General features: G+C 34.4%; 1 protein-coding gene across 5 annotated transcripts in view; it reads left to right on the forward strand.

Moving 5' to 3' along the window:
- Positions 1-19278, forward strand: part of EEA1 (early endosome antigen 1) — a 146012-nt gene that overhangs the window by 59647 nt on the left and 67087 nt on the right. For 3 of the 5 annotated variants that reach the window (XM_063075157.1, XM_063075159.1, XM_063075160.1), the window contains 7 exons: positions 3252-3306; positions 3398-3463; positions 6297-6336; positions 7550-7663; positions 8277-8398; positions 9347-9502; positions 18795-18911. In XM_063075157.1, the coding sequence (XP_062931227.1) occupies positions 3252-3306; positions 3398-3463; positions 6297-6336; positions 7550-7663; positions 8277-8398; positions 9347-9502; positions 18795-18911 (670 nt within the window). The remainder of the gene's footprint in view (positions 1-3251; positions 3307-3397; positions 3464-6296; positions 6337-7549; positions 7664-8276; positions 8399-9346; positions 9503-18794; positions 18912-19278) is intronic. The other 2 variants (XM_063075158.1, XM_063075161.1) reach the window with 2 other exon arrangements.

Raw genomic sequence — 19278 nt, forward strand, 5'->3', positions numbered from 1 at the left:
TCCTTAGAATTATCACTCGAAATTCCTTGTCAGTTATTTCAAGGGCTTCTTGTTCTATAGGATCTAGAGTATGAGATTTATTAACTTTTGGTGGTGTACTTTCTTGATTTTTTGTATTTCTGGTGTCTTTTTTTTGGTATTTATTCATTGTGGCAGGGGGTTTCACAGTCCACCGGTTTAAGACTAATGACTAACTAGGATGTTGCTGTGGTTGCCAATTTGGTATGGCTCCCGCCGTGACTGCTCAGTTGGCCTCTAGTGTCTTGTGTGTGTGGTTGCCTCGGTTCTTGGGCTTCTCCGGGGATCCACCTTTCTAGTCAGTTTGTACTCTGCTGGGCTGGTGGATCACGTACCACAGGGTGTGTGATCTCTGTTGAGCTTTCACTTTCTGTACAGGACTTCTCCCCGTTTCGTGTGCTCTGGCCCAGGCTGTTAGATCGTGCAGTGGCGACCCCACCGGGTGTGTGGTTTCTGTCGAGTCTCCGCCTCCCTGGCCGCACGTCTCCCCCCTCTGTGCACACTGTGCTGGGCTGGGGCGTGTCTTCTGCACCCCTCGTCTATCAGCTGGGCCTTCAAGACCCTTCTCAGCACCGCCTCGCCCAGGAAGTCTACCAGGTTTCTGCTAGGCACAGACGACCTGTCTCTCTGGGTGCCTTTGTAGCACTGTGTAGATCTTTCTCGGGTCTTGTTCACCTTTGTATCCCCCCGGTATAAACCGAGTCTAGTGCCCGCCTGCAGCCTGCTCTCCGGCAGGTTCAAGCGGACCTGGGAACTCTCCTACCACACTATTCCCAACCAGAAATTCGTTAGGCTTTTTTCCAAACTGGTGGTCGCAGAGATGGTATCTGCCTCCCAGTAACAGGAAGTTTACCGTGGCCGGAGTCCAGGGTGTGGTGGAGTGACAGTCGGCCCGCCCGTACTTCCTAGCCCTCCCAAAACTGGTCGGGACGCCCCACACCCCCAGCCCTGCCAGAGAACCGGGGAGGGAGTGGGAGAGGAGGTCGGCCTGCAGGGTCCGGAAAGCCCCGCGCCAGGCCAAGCAAATGGGCTCAGTGATGGCCGAGCAGGGCGGAGCTGCCCGCACCTGGGAAAATGGAGGCAGCACCGTGGCAGTGAGTGGCCTGGTGGTGCAGGCGGGAGCCATGTGGGCATCCACCCCCTGAACAGAGCTGTGCCAGGGATCACTCACAGTGCTGTGCCAGGTCGGGCGCTCGCTCTGTCTCTGGTTTGTTGCCTTCCGTGTTCTCGGCGCTGCCGCCTCGGGCTGTTCAGTCGCGGCGCCGCTCGGGCACTCCCAGGAATCTTCTTTAATGCCGGCCTGAAACCTCGAATCCTGAATAGGGCAGCTGGCCGCCTTCAGTGCGGCCCCAGCCTCCGGGATCCTGGCTGCATCCACAGCAGCCCTGGCGCCGTGTTCCCTGTTTCAAGACTCACTTTTGCAGCTAAGAATCAGTTCTTTTCCTGCTCCACACTTCAAAGCTGTTGCCTGTAAATGAGGCAGCCTCTCCTGCCAGGGGCAAAGTGGCGTTGAGCCCCCACGACCGGCCAGCAGCAGCAGTCCTCCCTTAAGAGATGGCCAGAGGAAGGTCCACAAGTTTCCCGGCTGCCTGAGGCCCAGTGGCCACCTTTTCCACCTCAGCTACTCCGTGCCAGCCGCCGCAGCCGCCGCCATCTTGAAAACCCAAGTTTACTTCTTAGTGTGTCTCCTCTTCCCAACTTCCTGCATCTTTCCAGTTTATGACAATTACATTCTACCCCTCTGTAACACATTGGATAACATGTGATTACGGGCAGGACGTGTCTTTTAAATCAAAAGTCTGCATGACTTGGGTAGTTCATGAAACCTTTTTCTTTTAAAGCTCTCTGTTCATCAGTTTACATATGAATTCCATCAACATTGGTGAAATATCTGGAACCTGATGGCATTAGTGCTTTGTTTTAGATGAGATTTTAAAATATACATATAGACAGATCGTACAGGTTGAGTATCCCTTATCTGAAATGCTTGGGACCAGAAGTGTTTTGGATTTTGAATTTTTTTGTATTTTGGAATATTTGCAGAATGCATCCTGATTGAGCATCCCTAGTCTGAAAATCTGAAATCCAAAATGCTCCAATGGGCATTTCCTTTGAGTGTCATGTCAGCACTCGAGAAGTTTTGGATTTTGGAGCATTTTGGATTTGGATTTTTAGAGTAGGGTGCTCAAACTGTATAGACATAATGCAAAATTCAAATGGTTCAAAAAGTTGTATGGTGAAAATTGAGCTCTTGCCACTTCTAACCCCTTAGTTCTTTTCATCAGTTTCTTGTCTGTTCTTTCACAGTCTATGCATATATATGCATATGCTTATATCCATATACGTATAAATAAATATATAAATATCTGTAATTACACAAAAAGTAGTAATTCTACATTGTTCTACCCCTTTTTCTTTCGTCTATATCTTAGTTTCTTTCATATCAATGCAGTTAGAGCTATTTCATTCTTTTTAATGATAGCATGGAATTTTATCATTCTCCTGTTGATGAGTATTTAGGATATTTTCAGTGTTTTACAATTACATATGATATTGTAGCATATGTCTATGTGGAGATATCTGTAAGATACATTTCAGTCCAACAGAGAAAGATATACTTCTGACATCAGAATAATAATCCTAAATGTGTTTTCTTATGGAAGCTCTTTCCTGCATTAGAGCCTAGAGTGGTCGGCTTACTGTTCTTTGTCACTCTGATTCTTACATGAGGGGAGCAGAATGTGAGAAGATTCTCAGAGAGGAAAAGCATGTCAGACTCAGGAAGAGAAAGAAGTCAGGGTTGCCAGAGCTAAGTGAATGAGGGGAGAGTGATAAGGCAAGGACTAGATTGTGCAGATTTTATAGTTTCTGTTAATGACTTTAGGTTATATGCTAACTATAGAAGGAAGCCATTGATGCTTATTGTTGGTAAATTAATGGAAGATATTTTGCTTCTGGCTCAGGCACTTGACAGTCAGTTATTTATTTTCATGAGAAAATGTTTCTTCATTTATAAACAATAAGCTTTAGTAATAAAATTATTTTTCTAAGTGTTTTATATATATGCCATTATTCATAAAACCTTAGGAGTTTCTTTTTTTTTTTTTTTCTTTTCAAGAATCAAGAAAGCTACAATATTAATTTACGGTTACTAGCCATGATTCGTTAAGAGATCAGGTTGTTAATTAAAGGACATTACCTAATAATTTCTTTCTCCCCCTATAAATGTTTAGAGATGATATAACACTACTGAGACAAGAGGTCCAAGACCTACAGGCTTCACTTAAGGTAAGAATAAAATTGATTATACTTGTTTATTTTCAGTGTTTCAGATAATAAATCTTTTAAAATTTGCTAATTAAAAATTTTTTTTCATTAGGAAGAAAAATGGTACTCAGAAGAATTAAAGAAAGAACTAGAAAAATATCAAGGGCTGCAGCAGCAAGTAATTGCTTTTAAAATATTTAAAGCATGTTTGTTAGTTATTTTCATTGTTGAAAATTAAGCAAAGTACCATTTTTGTAAGTAGTTGGCCTGATATAAATAACATCCTAATTTGTTTCTCTGTGTTCAATAGCCTACGGTATATGAGGAGTCTTCAAAAAGCTCATGGAAACATTCGTATTATCTTTTTTTTTTTTTTTTTTGGTGGCTGGCCAGTAAGAGTATCAGAACCCTTGACCTTGGTGTTACAACACCATGCTCTAACCAATTGTATTATCTTCTAATTTTATTTTGCCACGAACTTTTTGAAGTACCTTCATAAATTTTTTGAAATTCTAATGAATGCAAAGAAATATATGGGATGCAAAGATATAACTTCTTAAAGGTATTTCATTATGAATTGCTTACCTGTGGATTTATTTTTTTTTATATGGGCTACCTTTTTCTAATTTTCTGGCAAATACCTAAATGGTTAACAATTATAGGTTCAAAAAGTAGTGAATCTCTTCAAAGCATTTGTGTTTGTGATAAACTGGAAATGACTAAAATGTCTATTGGTGGGGAAAGAAATATTATTAGCTATTTATTGTTTTATTAGTGATGATTGTTTGAAAACATGGGAAAACTGTTCTAGTAATGTTAGGTTTTTTAAAAAATGCATAAAAATGTATATGTATACATATGCACACACACGTGTATATTTTATGATTTTACATAAAAGTAATACATAGAAATAAAAAAATCACTCTGGTATCAAAAGTGGTTATCTCTGAGTGGGATTCTTTTGATATCTTAGATTCTTTATAGTTTAGTGTAGTTTTTGAATAAATGCCTTAACCAATCATGATTTTCATGCTTAAATTATGTTGACTTTATGTTAAAATTACAGGAAGAATCCAAGAGTAATGAATTTTACCAAATCCATATATAGTCTTCACTTGCAAGAATGAAGTAGATACCCTTCAATAATAGTTTTACTATTTTCAGAAAGTGATTAGAGATCCCTTTGCACATTATCTTAGCACATTGTTACTCTCAGTCAGTTCTTTTTGCTTTTTTTAGTTTTTGTGCCAAGAATTATCATTTGGACTGGAAAAGACAAAAAGAAATAGATGAATAGGAAGAAATCAGCCTTATTACTACTGAACTTCTCTAAATGGGGATTCTGTTAACATCGAAGAGGTTTTTAGTAATCTAAAATATTTATAGGTCATTTACTTATGTTTTATATAGATGCTATTAACAATTAATCAAACATGGCCTGTTTTATTTTCTGCACATGAAAACAAAGAGGAATTTGTTTACTACATTTGAGATGATTATTTCACATTTAATAAATTTAAATAAATTCTTCATAGTGCAGGGTGTAAATTACTTTGGTAGGAAATTTACCTTTGGGGGAAAATGTATTTTAAATATTGATGATTCTTAAAACCCATATGTCTAAATCCAATGTATAAGGACATAAAAAGGTATACCATGAAATACCTTATTAAACTCTTTCAGATGTGTATACTTCTTTAAAATATGAACATAGTGCCAAGGTGTTATTATTTTGTTTTTAATGCACTTGGTAAATTAAACCTTATGGAATATATTCTTTATTTCTGCTACTTTTAAAGATGATTTGTGATCTGAATTAAAATGTATACTTTTAAAACCAAATTTTTTAGTAGTGATAGTTTGGCATATTTTAGCTTATGCAAATTTTCAAATATTATAGGTGTTTTGTATGGTTACAATAAAGAGCTGATCAAAGTATGATTTCATGAATCACATGTTTTACTGCCATACAGGGAGAATTTTTTCTTAGGTTCACAATGCTTAAAGGGGGAGAGAATAACTTCAATAAATCTCACAGGGAATATCAATAGATGAGGTACATTAACCACATAATGAATGAGTTACATTATTAAAGTCTAGTTGGTCAATTAGGATGGAAGCAGGTCTTTGTGGAAAGTAAAGTCTGGTTAAAGTTTGAGGCATACTTTAATTTTTTTACAAGTGTTTTCTCAGGAGTGATCCATGACCACCGGTATCCCTCGCTGCTAGAGGGTTGTGCAGGTGTCAGTGGGCCAGACTTCAAAGTTCAGAGGCTAATAGGGTGTGCCCCTGTTGCAGCCTGAGTTGCAGGTCTTGGAGAAGTAGCTACCCGGATACACGCTGCCATAGCCTAAGCTCTCAAACTGTTTGTCAAACTCCTAATTAGGTTTATATGTATTTTTAAGTCCAGTAGTTAAGATTAGTAGTTCATATATGGGGTATAAGGTCTGACATCGCATTCCTGAGGGGAGGGGAGTGGAAGTTCACTCCATGTTCTCACATATGGGGTCTGATGAGACATCACATGCTTGAGGGGAGGGGGGAGTACATTCCAAGTCCTTATTACAGCAAAACATATTTCATTCACGTAGCAGACTATGTGAGTGTTTGGAGTAATTTCAATGCTAGATAAGTAAGACTGAATCTTACCTGCCGACTTAAGTATTTGTCTTAGAATCTATATTTATAATAGTAATAATTTATATCATTTATTTATTACTAAATTTATGGAATTTAATATGCCATCTATTGTAAGACCCATGATAATTTCATATATATTAACATACAAAAAATTCTATCTTAGAACCAATGAACTGCCCTTAGATCTTTATGCTTGTCTGCCTACTGCTACCTTACAGATCTGGAAGAATAGGAACTACTAAACTAATTTTGCCAAAATCTTGCTACTTACCTGACAGAATGTGGCTTTCAGAAATTTCTAACATTGACAATTGTCGCAGTATTGTCTTTTCCTTTTAATGCATTTGTTTATGTCCTTTGTTTTCATTGAGGAGGCTAAACCTGATGGACTGTTGGCTGATTCATCAGCAGGTAACTTTAGTTAAAGCAGATACTTTTTTCTTTATGTTTTTCTTTTTTCTCATTTTTTTCCCTTTCTTTTTCTTTGATGCTGGCTAAATGAATTTTGTTTTGTGATTATACTTTATGGCTCTAAAACAGTGAAGACAATGGTCATATTCAAAGTTTAGAAAGCTACCTGTAGGGCCAGCCTGTGGCTCAATTGGGAGAGTGTGGTGCTGATAACACCAAGGCTACAGGTTTGGATTCCTATATAGGGATGGCTGGTTGCTCATTTGGGAGAGCATGGTGCTGACAACACCAAGTCAAGGGTTAAGATCCCCTTACCGGTCATCTTTTTTAAAAAAAGAAGAAAGTTATCTGTAAACCAAAAAATAAACAAACAAACAAACAAAAAAAACAAAGGGCTGGCCAGTTAGCTCACTTAATTAGAGCACAGTGCTGATAACTAAGGTCAAGGGTTTGGATCCCTGTACAGGCCAGCTGCCAAAACAAACAAAAAAAGAGTCACTTGTGAACTTCATAATTTAATTAGTTAACTAAAATCTTTCTTAGTTTTAAAAAATTCATTCTATTCTAAAAGTGGAAATGAACTTCTGGAATATTACATTAATATGGTTGCTAAATGAAAATTTGTCTATATTAAAAAGTGATATAGTCTTGAAATAAATTGATGGAACTAGCATTTTTATAACTGTCTTTAACTGGAGGAATGCTCAATGAATAATCAAAATTATATTTTGAGGTTAGCTATTGCATTTAATTTCTCTCTGAAATCTTTTTTCTTTATGAAAATGAAGCATTAGGAGTTGACTGCATACTTGAATTGATCAATTTTTTAAAGGCCTTGATTCTTTGTAACTGTAGTTTCATCTTGCTTGATGACTAATTTTATTAGATGAGCTGTATATATTCTTTTTTGGTTGGTTGTTGAATATAGGAAAATAATGAAATTTGAAATCAAATAACTTTTAAACAAATTTTTATAGATTATTTGGGGGTGGTTCTAAATATTCTTTTCATTTGTTTTATGATTGTAAATTATGATTTGTGACTTAAATGGATCAGATATGCTTAATTTTTGAAATGTGAAAATATTCTACTTGTAATTTAATAATACATTTATGTTGATTGTTTTAACTACTACAATGATTATGATATAAGCAATAACAGTTTAGCATATGTAATTAACATTTTAGTTGAATAACTGCTACTTTTTTTGTAGAACTACAGTCTTTGGAACAACAATTAGAAGAAGCCCAAACAGAAAATTTTAATATTAAGCAAATGAAAGACTTATTTGAACAGAAAGCAGCTCAACTTGCTACTGAAATTGCAGGTAAATTGTATAAAAAATTTTCAGCCAGTAAGTCTCATTTGCTTTTTGTTATTGTATATCTTAGAAATAAACATAGTATTTTAGTGTGATAAAGCATTTGTTATAGACTGTGGTAGTGATTAATGGAGTTTAGTGATATCAGAGTTGTTCTATAAATTATTTTGTTTATTCTCCTGCCTCCTCCCTTCAAGGACTGATTTTTCTCTGTAGATAGATTCTTCTTGAAATTTAGAGAAGATAAATTTTCTTTTGTGGATCCTCAAAAATTAAAAAGTAACATTTTAAAGAAGTTAATTAAATAATATTGTATAGATTTAATGGTTATGCTATCAGTTACTTTTTTAAAAGTTAGGTGCATTTAGGTAAAATATTTTATGTGATTAAATATAAATTAAAATGCTAATTAATAATTTTGTTGGGTGAAATTTATATAGACAAAAACATTTGATTATTTTAAGTAATTTTATTGTATATATTTATAGTTATCTAAGGAATATAGGTTTGAATTAGAATGATATACAGATATGGAGAGTAATGTACAAGAATTTATAATAATGTTCTTCCCTAAAGTTAAAATCATGAAACTAATATTTATATCACTGTCTTTAATTAGATATAAAGTCAAAATATGATGAAGAAAGGAGTCTTCGAGAAGCTGCTGAACAAAAAGTGTCACATCTGACAGAAGAATTAAGCAAAAAGGCAACTCTAATTGAAAATCTGAAGACTGAACTGGTAATTTAGAAACCATTTATTGGGATGTCTATTTTTAGTTTTATTTTTTTATTTTTTGGGATGTATTTTTATGCCTTTCTAAATTAAAAATGAAATACATACTCTGAAGAAAAATGTTAAAAAAATATAGTTTGAGTAAAGGAAGGAAATAAAAAATTTCCTTTATTCTACTGCCTACATATATATACTATATATGATTTTTAAAATAAAAATAGAATGTTATGATACATAACATACTACCTTAGCATTTTTGTTGAATCTATCTAAATATATCTGTCTTTTTAATAGTTTCCATGTCTGCATCTCTGATCCTGACTTTCCCTTGCACTTTAGTTTTATAAATCGATCTACTTATAGGATACTTCTAATAGAATTTCTAGCTTTCATTTTGAATTCAACAAGTATAAAATCAAAGTCATCATATTTCCTTCATAACTGTATTTCTGTCATTGATACCATACATGTTTGACACTTTCCCTAGGCTTAACAATCTTGGGTCTGTCCTTGACTTCTTTCCTTCCTTCTTTAGTACTCAATAAGTATATGAATAAATGAATCAATTATATCCAACCTACTTCCATACATCTGCTTCTTCCTTTTCATTATTGGTTTCCTAAGATAGAAAAAGAAGGAATGTAGCATTTATGAAGTCATCGTTATGACCAATGGATGTAGTTTGTGAAGGAAAGGAAAGCAAATAAAGCACTAAAGATAATTATGAATTTGCTAAGTTACACCTTGAATGATAATTCTATTAAGTATGAGATAGAGTGGGAAGGTGAAGTGGCTTATGGGGGGTGGTAAGATATCAGTGTTTGATATTTGGAGTCCAAAAATTGATGTTAAGGATTGTTTTCAATTTGATTTCTTTGTAATGAAACCATTCTAAAAATGTATATTATTTTAGTTTTTCATTGTAATTTTTAGTTAAAATGTGTTGTTTCCCAGCTTCAGAGACCTGGTATAGAAGATGTTGCTGTACTGAAGAAAGAATTGGTCCAAGTTCAAACACTAATGGATAACATGACCTTGGAACGTGAGAGAGAATCTGAAAAGCTCAAAGATGAGTGTAAAAAGTTACAAGTAGAATATGCTAACTCAGAGGTAATGAAGTTCAGTGTACTTAAGTATGATTGATATCAGCTTTTATCGTGCATGCTGTTGAGTGAAGCCAGGATTTGAGATTTTTCAGAGTGGCCCATCAAAAGTTTTTGCCTGCCTTTCATTTGATCTGAGTAAAATTTGTCTATAGTCAATGTGGTCTTATAGTCACTATGTTTTACTTTCACTTTATAAAGCCAGATATACAGAGAGGAATGTTTGCATAAAAGATTATTATTCTGTTTAATAAATGATGTTTATTGCAGAGAGATGATATTTAAATTAAATGTACTCAAGGCTAGTTGATAAATGGTAGTTGAGTTTATCTCAGTTTGGTAGGAGTAAGGAAGAATAGTATCATTTTCTACATATTACCAATGTTGTTTAGAAAAAAATATTTAGGAAAGACTTGTTTTCTGATAAACTTATTTCTAATTGATAGACATTGAATTATGAAGCTGAAAGAAGTCTTAGAAATGATCTAGTCTAATACTCCATCCAGGATTTCCCTTTATAGCAATCCTGATAAGTGATCCACAGCTCTTGCTAGCTGGTGTATGGTGTCCATATTTCTTCCTAAGTTAGCCATTCTGTTGGGTTGACATTTGTTTCACTGTAATTTACATGCGCTGGTTCTAGTTCTCTCCTCAGGAATTCACAGAATAAGTTGTTCTTCTTTCCACATGAAATATTTGAAGATTGTTCGTGTGTGTGTGTGTGTGTATAATGTAAATATATGTAATGTGTGTGTGTGTGTATATGTTTTTTTTTTTTTTTTTTTTTTTGTGGCTGGCCAGTATAGGGATCAAACCATGGACCTTGGGTTATCAGCACCACACTCTAACCAACTGAGCTAACCTGCCAGCCTGTTCATATTTACTCTGAGTTTTTCTCTTCTAGGATAAATATTCTCCATTTCTTCTTCCATGTCTCGCATAACTTTGGCCTGTTATCCCTTATGTCAGCATATGACAAGTTCTAGGATATATAATAAATATGTTTGCTTAAAAATGCTAGCCTTTATCCTTTCTACTGTATTTTAGGAAACATTTTGTTATGACTTATTTGCCATCTTTATGTTTCTTATGTGAAGCAGACCTGTTTTTTATATTTTCAGTTTAAGACATTGTTATAGTATCATTTCAATTTGTATCTCTTCATAAATAGTAACATGTCAGCAAGCCTATGGGGTATAGATAACCCACATCTAATTCATCCTTTATTTTCCTTTCTCCTCTGTCTTATCAGTGAGGGACTGGTGAAAGTTTATGGGTATAACACGAATAGGCATGTGAGGCCTTATGTTGCTTAACACTTCACTTTAAAATTTATGATCTTTAGATGCAGATTTCCCAAATGTGACACTTTGTAGCCCAATGACACATAATCCCGCAATATTTCAAACAGTTTCAGGGGGTTCATGAACTTACTGAAACTGGTTAAAAGCTCCTGTTCTAGTGGAATTACTAGTTAGCCAAAGGCAATGATTAATCTATAAGTACAAATGTGGAATCAAGGAGAGGCTGAATAAAAAGAGGTCTCATGAGGTAAAGTCCCATTCAGATGATTTTAAAGTAGAAATACCTGAACCAGGGTGAATCCAGTCATTTATTTTTATACCTCAATAAGAACTACTTTTGATTAGATCTGCCTGCCTGCTAGTATTTCTCAATTTTAAAAAACTTAAATGTTATTTGAAATGTTTAAATAAGTGCAATAATGGTGACTAAAGTTGAATCAAAGTAATGGCAGTTTTAGAATATATGTATTTTAAAGTGCAGTCCTCTCTGACCTTTTCCAGCTGAGTGTTAAATGGAGTTATACAGATACTTGTGTTAGTCAGGGTTCTCCAGAGAGACAGAACCAATAGGATATGTATGTAAATATATGAGAGGGAATTTATTAGGGAAATTGGCTCATGCTACTATGAGGGCTGAGAAGTTGCACAATAGGTCATCTGCAAACTGGATCCAGTAGTGTGGCTCAGTCCTTGTCAGGAAGCCTTAGAACCAGGGAAGCCAATGTTGTGATTCACAGTCAGAGGCCAAGGGCCTGAGAGCCGTAGGTGCCTCTGATGTAAATCCTAGAACCCAAAGGCTGAAGAGGCCTTGAGTTCTGATGCTTATGTACAGGAGAGAGGAGTATATCCCAGCTCCAGTGGATAGAGTATGAGATTCACCTCTTCCTTTTTGTGTTCTCTCTGGGCCGCCAGTAGATTGGATGGTGCCCATCCATACTGAAGGTAGATCTTTCCCACCGCATCCACTCAGGTGCACATGCCAATCTCTTTTGGAAACATAGACACACCCAAAAATAATGCTTTACCAAGTTTCTATGTATTCCTTAATCTAGTCAAGTTGACACATAAAATTAACCATTACACTTATTAAACAAATTGAATGTTCACAAGGAAAAGAAATTTATATATTTACTTGAGTTTGAAAGAATATATGTGGGAACATAATATAGTTTGGTAATGGGTAAGTATTTTGGAGTAATATTTTATTTAAGAATTACTCTAAGTTTAATTTGAAGGTTTTTTGTAAAGTTATAAATTTATATTTTTATTCATGTAGATTAAAATATTTTCATATGTAATGAGAAGAGGTCATTTGAGGGCCGACCCCGTGGCTCACTCGGGAGAGTGCAGCGCTGGGAGCGCAGCAGCGCTCCCGCTGCGGGTTCGGATCCTATATAGGGATGGCCAGTTCACTCACTGGCTGAGCGCGGTCCCCCCCCACCCCAAAAAAGGACAAAGAAGAGGTCAGTTAAGATGAAAAAGTTATGATTAGAAAATAAAAAAGAAACAAAAAACAAAAAGAAGAAGGAAGCTATGACTAGAGTTATAAGATATTTGGGTGTGAAAGAATTTAGTGTTTCCCTCCATTTCAATTTCCTCCTATAAATAGGACTAATTGTAGGAAACAATGATGTTCTTTTTTTAAAAAAAATGTTTCTGGGAAAGAAGGAAAATGACTTAGAAATAAATTCTTCATATGTTAACTTGGTTCAAGTTTTCATAAAAATTTATCCTTTCAAGTGTTTTGAAATAAATTTAGAAAGAGATTTATTCTTGCTGAGTAATTAAATAGGTGATTTAATATTTCATTATATATTTAGTAAGATAATACTTATTCCTTACTTAATTAATAGCTATGTAGCCATGAATTGAGAACTTATGCTATATATATAAATTTGTTGTTGTGTTTTTTGTTTGTTAGTTTTTACTTGGCAGCTGGCTGGTGAGGGGATGGGATCCAAAACCTTGACTTTGGTGTTGTAATGCTGTGCTCTAACCAACTGGCTGACCGGCCAGCCTTGTTAATAATTTTGAATAACTTTAGGAAATGGTAGCATAACAGAGTAAAATTATTAGAAATGAACTCTTACTGTTTGAGCACCACTAGGTTTTGGATATTAAGCTAGGCACTCTAAATATGTGATCTCATTTGTTTCTTATAACCCTTTAAGTTAAGTATTAAGTCTGTTTTACATTTGAAGAATCTCAGGCTCAATGAGGTTAAGTACCTTGTTCATGGTCATGCACCTAATACAAAGAAAGTAGGGTTTGAACCCAGGTTTTATCCAAAGCCTGTGTTCCTCTTGTGTCATGTTGTCTCCCATTTTAGGTGGTGTGATGTTTTCCTTATAAGTAAAGTTGTGCTATTAATCACATCCTGGTATTTATTATTATTACTTTTTAAAATTTTGCCATATTGTATAATATTTGTATTGAGTAATAGCTTAAAATACTTTTGACTTGTGACTCATACCATTTCCGTATGAAAAAAGTTAGTCTAATTACTCCATCTCACTTATTTTTTTATAATTCCATTTGTTTTTTTGTCTCCTGCTTACTCTGAATATATGGCCTGTATTTTATCAACTTATTAAAATTCAATTTTATTTACTCTTGGTTAAGTGTGTTGAATTATACCACTTAAAGAACTTAGTAGAAAAAAATTGTATTATAGATGTAGTTGCTTTTATTGAATCTAAAAATTGACATAATAAAACACATTAAAAGGAATTAAAGAAGCTAAAACTGCAACAATTTATTTGACTGCTATTCTGGTTGGGGCTGAAGATATGTATAATCTGGTGTCCATTATCAAATATGTCCTTACGTTTGTTACTTTCATTGAATATACAAAAGTACTTCAAAAAGTTCATGGAAAGATTTGTATTATCTTTTAGTTCTATTTTTCCATGAACTTTTTGATAACCCTTATACACCTTGTGAATTCATAGACTTTTTTTTGGTCTAGATAGTTTTGAAGGCGTATAGGAAAGAACTCATTCTAAAGCATTTGGAAATACTTTAAAAGTGATTGGCTGTTTTATAGTTTGGAAATTTAGGATTTAAAGGTTAAAAAGTATTATTTCTAAAAATCTACATTATCGAAAATACCAAAGCTGTAATCAACTTATATTTGGAGTGGTCTTTAATGGAAATGATTTTTAAAGAATTTTATTTGTATTCCAAAGAAACTCATTTGAATCCCAGTTTAAAGAGCTAAAATGTTTATATAGGTATGACATAAGTATGATTACACCCATCCCATGCATAGCTATTAAAGATAGTATTTCAAAGTTTTTTTTTTTACAAGTATACTAATTTAAGAGAATAGATTTGTAGGTATGTTTGAATGTTTTTATTATATGCTCAATGAGTACTTTCGTGAGTCTTGTCTTCCATGTCTTTTTTTTTTGCTTGCTTGCTAATGGAGATGCTTAAACTTGAGGTAATGTGTTTTTGGAAAGTTTTTTAATACTAATAACACCCTTAACATACCATCTCCTATCATCCTATGGCAATTTTGTATTTTAAAGCAATCTCAGAATTTCAAAGACATGCTCATTTTTATTTTGTTAGTTAAGCAAATTTTCAACCACCTCTAAATAATTATTTACTAATACTGGTAGAATATTAAAACGCTAATTTTAATTCTAAAGTTCCAGCAGGATATTTGCTTGAAATATCATGTCTAATTAAATTATTTTGTAATTTAAATTTTTTTTAGTAAAAATTCAACATTGAATTCAATAACTAGCATCAAGGAAATGCAAGCTGTTTTATAGGGTTTAATATGTTGTTTTTATGAGAATAAATATTTATTAACTCCTTGGAGGTATAATCACTCATTCCTTTAGTGAATACTTTTTGAGTGCCTACTAAGTGTCAGGAATTATTTTGGGTGTGGGGAATACAACAATGAATAAGACAGAGTGCTTACACTAGTAAGTGTATTCCTTTTTTTTTTTTTTTGGCAACTGACCAGTACAGGGATCAAACCCTGGATCTTGGTGTTATCAGCACCACACTCTAAGCAACTGAGCTAACTGGCCAGCTCTAGGCTTATATTCCTTTGTGGAAGTCAAACAATATATCAATAAACCAAATCATGATAGACAGATAAAATAAGTGCTATAGTGAAGAAAAATGAAGCAGGATATGGGCAGTAGTGGAGCTGGGAATGATGTGGGACAATTGTAGATAGAACAGTCAGGAAAGATCTCCTCAAGGAGTGAGAAAGAAGTAAGCAAGAATCAGAGTGAAGCACTGGGAACAAGAATTCCCAGAAAGAGGTTGTAGTAAGTTCTAAAGTCCAAGGCACAGATGAGCTTGGCCTGTTAAGTATTGAGGAAAGTCATTGTAGGGAGCGTGGAGATCTTTCTTTCTTTGAATTTCACCCATAGTGATAATCTGAAAAGTGGATGTATTTCCTTTTAAATTTTTGTCTTTCTTTAATCTTTATTTTTTCCCAATATAACCATAATATGTGATTATTGTAAAAGATTAAAATAGTTTATAATGTGCACTAGGAAAATGGAAAGCCTCCTATAATTCACTCTCCTTCATAACTAGAGTCTACTTTTTGGTGTACAGTCTTTCCATAGCTTTCATTTTTGTTCCCTTGAATGAATTTAAAAATTTTAAGTGCTTGCATTTATCTTCTTAAAAATTCTAGCTTTTTGAAATATTTGAATTTAGTGTATAAAAGATAAATGATATGCCTAATGTCCCATTCTTTAGATGTTAACATTATGAAATTATTTATTAAAAATATATCTAAAAGCTATAAAATATGACAAGATCTTTTTGGAGTCTTTCTTATTTTATTTTTTCTACATGTTGGAATTTATCAGCAAGATGAACACTAGAATGATTGCACTTGGCTTACTATACTTTATAAACTTCAATATGAAATCATGGTATTTTAATGAACAATACACATAATTTGTATTTTAATATATACTGTTATTTATTTCTGTTTATGATGTGCCAGAAACCTGTGTGAAATCCTTTGATAAGATATTTATGGGTAGGGATTTAAATGTGGTAATTAATTTTCTTTTCTGATAAGTTGGCATATATGCTAAATGATTAAAGCATGGTAACTTAAAATACCCAAATTGTTCATAATGTTTCTATTAACATAAATAATCCTACTAACAGAAAATGACTCAGATTCACAGTTAGGAATAATAATTTGAAATAAATTCCCAGTAACTCCTATATCCATTTTAAAGTTACATGATCAGTTTGAGACAGATGGTATTAGGGTATGTCTGTAACTTGAACATAGTGGAAAATACATGAATATCTAAACATTTTCTTCTTTGAAGGATATAACGTATATATATGTATCTTAATATATCAGTTCTTATATGTGATATTGAAACACTCTGTATAAGGTGTAACTATAAAGTAATGTGACAGATTGCCTTCCATTGTACCAGAAATGGTACATTTAAATGAGTGTTTTCCTTAATAGGTCAGGGCATGCATATATGTCAGACATGCTGCCATTACTAAAAAACGTGTTTTTGTTTGTTTGTTTGTTTGTTTGTTTTATGGTTGGCTTGTGTGGGGATCCGAACCTTTAACCTTGGTGTTATAACACCGCACTCTAACCAACTGAGCTAAACAACCAGCCCCTAAAAACATTTTTGAAACTTATTTTAATTGACTTTAAGTCAGTTTGGAAAACCCTCAAAAAACTAGTTTTATTAATTTATGGTCATTAAAATAAAATAAGCCCCAGTGTTTGATCATTCAGTTCGATTACTTACCTTGTTTAACAAGTGGTTTCCAAAATTTAAAACCAAAGCCACCTAAAATGCGTGAAGATATACCACCAGAGATAATTCTTTTCAAAAAATAAGTTCCACACATTCTGGAAGGGTTTCCAAAAGAGGAGTAGTAAAAGATCTCTTGAGCAATAGCACTATTGTCACAATAAATTAGTAGCCTTCTAAGGTTTCTCCCTTCCTTGAAGATGAAAGGACTTATTTGTAATACATGATATGTATAACTTAATGTGTTTATTAAGAAAAGCATTTTAAATCTATATCTTCTTCATATTATAAAGTTTTTTCAGTAATAAAGAATATAGACAATGGAAATTATTTTAACTTTAAGAATGTAAAAAGTAAAGCCAGTGAACAATATTAGAAATACAGAGTTCTTTTGTTAATGTCATTTTCAGGAAACTATACCTAAAAAGCAGTACTTAGTCTTTCTGTCTAATGTTTGAGCTTTGATGTAGGAAGTTTGTATTTCCAGGATCTTTGATTACCTTTCTTTCTCTTATATATACATTTAAAATGATTAAACTGTTGTTTTAATAATAAATATTAATTTTCATGTTTTTCTTAAATGTTAAAATGCATTAAAGTACATTCATGTCCAGCTATCATACCTGACCATAGAGTGATCTAGCTTAATGAAACTACATATAGCTTTAGTTTGGTAGCTCCTTTGGACAAATACATTTTCATTACAGTCAGAAAGGTGATTTACCAAGACCAAACTCTGTGTTGCATGTTGGCATATACATGCCTTAAAGTAAAAGTTTATGTTTAAATTCAGGATGATTAAAATACAGAGTTTCAAAACCAATATGACTGAGTTTATTTTATTTTATATTTGGTGGTTGGCTGGCATGGGGATCTGAACCCATGACTTTGCTGTTATAAGGCTGTGCTCTAATTGATGCCGGAGGAGAGGGTCTAGGGATGCCCGATAGATAGTTGGCCTCAATCCTCACCGTCCTCTTAACAGGTTCTTCTTGACTCTGCCACAGGAAAGAATTCAAGAGCAGAGTCCCAGTAGAAAAGGAAAACAGGTTTAATGTAACACATAAGAAGTACAGATTTCACAGAGAGAGTGCAGCCTAGCTCCAGAGACTGAGCAGGGCCCACACCAAGTTTAACACAAAAGTAAGAAATAGACACTTAAAGTTTAGTACAGAGTGCAGGCTGGCTCAAGAGAGTGAGCACGCACTTTGTGAAAGTAAGTTTGATACAAAAAGAAAGCATACACACCTCAGCTGGTAAAGTGCCGGTTGGTCCCAGGAAGGTGAGCAACCCTGTCTTGTTCTGGGATTCTACTTTTGTAGCTTCTCTATCCAATACGTATTCAGGCTACCTAATGAATATTCAGCTAAGGGTATGGTTCCAAGTTACGTAACGTAATCTTGTACATGCCCAATTGGTCTCCTTTTAGGGCATGTTTATTGGTCAAATTCTATCACATGCGCTAGACATATTCAAGAATACTTTGTGCTCTTTAGCATCTCTAGTGGAAGGTCATTCAAAGGATAAATTCCAGTTTAGTGAACATGCTGACTGTTAGGGTTTTATAACCCCTTTCTACTGAACATGAGGTCTCAATTTCCTCGTGTTGGTGCCCAAAACAGGATCAACAAACAACAGTAACTCTCCTCTAGGGGATGCCTTAGAGGAAGGACCAGAGACTTTGGGGTGTGGCTTGAAACCTATAGGTATGTCCTGAAACCCAAACCCATGGAAACTGAGCACTTTCTATCTCATAAGCAACAGACTTAACCAGTCAGCCTTAATCAGTGCTTTTTTTTTTTCTTTGGATGGCTGGCCAGTATGGGGACCCCAATCCCTGACCTTGGGGTTATATGGCTGCACTCTAACCAACTGAGTTAACTGGATAGCCCCCTCAAAGCCAATAAATTCAAGTTTGTAGTTTGATGCTTACTTCAGACACATAAAGTGGGATGTCAACTTTTTATTTTGTGTGTTATTAAATAAAGGAAGTTGTGCATCTTGGATAAATTTTAAAAGTTAGCTAATAACAGTGTGAGGTGGCGGTAGGGATGGTTGGATAAAGAACCTGTTTGAAAGTTCCAAAGATTATTTCAGTTTAGCAACAACAAAAATAAAAATCTATGTAATCTTAAAACCTCTGTATACTTCCATTTTCTTATTCATTTTAGTTCACTCTAACTTTTATTTATTTATTTGTTTGTTTCTTTAGGCCACAATAAGCCAGCTAAGGAGTGAACTTGCCAAAGGCCCCCAGGAAGTTGCTGTATATGTGCAGGAACTGCAGAAACTTAAAAGTTCAGTTAATGAATTAACACAAAAAAATGAGGTGAGAATTTTAAAGCTACATATAGTGGTTAATTGACTTTATATTATCTTACATTTTAATCTTGTGTATTTTATTTATATATTGGCACAATACAGTATGACTTATTCTGTATTTTCTTTTTAGTGGTGTTCATTCCCATTGTTGCACAAATCAATCTTCAGAATGCTTTTCATGTACAAAACTGAAACTGTATCCATTAAAAAACAACTCCCTATTTCTCCCTCCCCTAAGCTCCTGTCAACCAGCATTCTACTTCCTATCTCCATGAATTTGACCATTCTAGGTGCCTCATACAGGTGGAATCATACAGTATTTGTCCTTTTGTGACTGCTTATTTCACTTAATATAATGCCCTCGAGGTTCAACC

The sequence above is a fragment of the Cynocephalus volans genome, chromosome 12 (genome assembly GCF_027409185.1).
Source record: "Cynocephalus volans isolate mCynVol1 chromosome 12, mCynVol1.pri, whole genome shotgun sequence".
Lineage (NCBI taxonomy): Eukaryota > Metazoa > Chordata > Mammalia > Dermoptera > Cynocephalidae > Cynocephalus > Cynocephalus volans.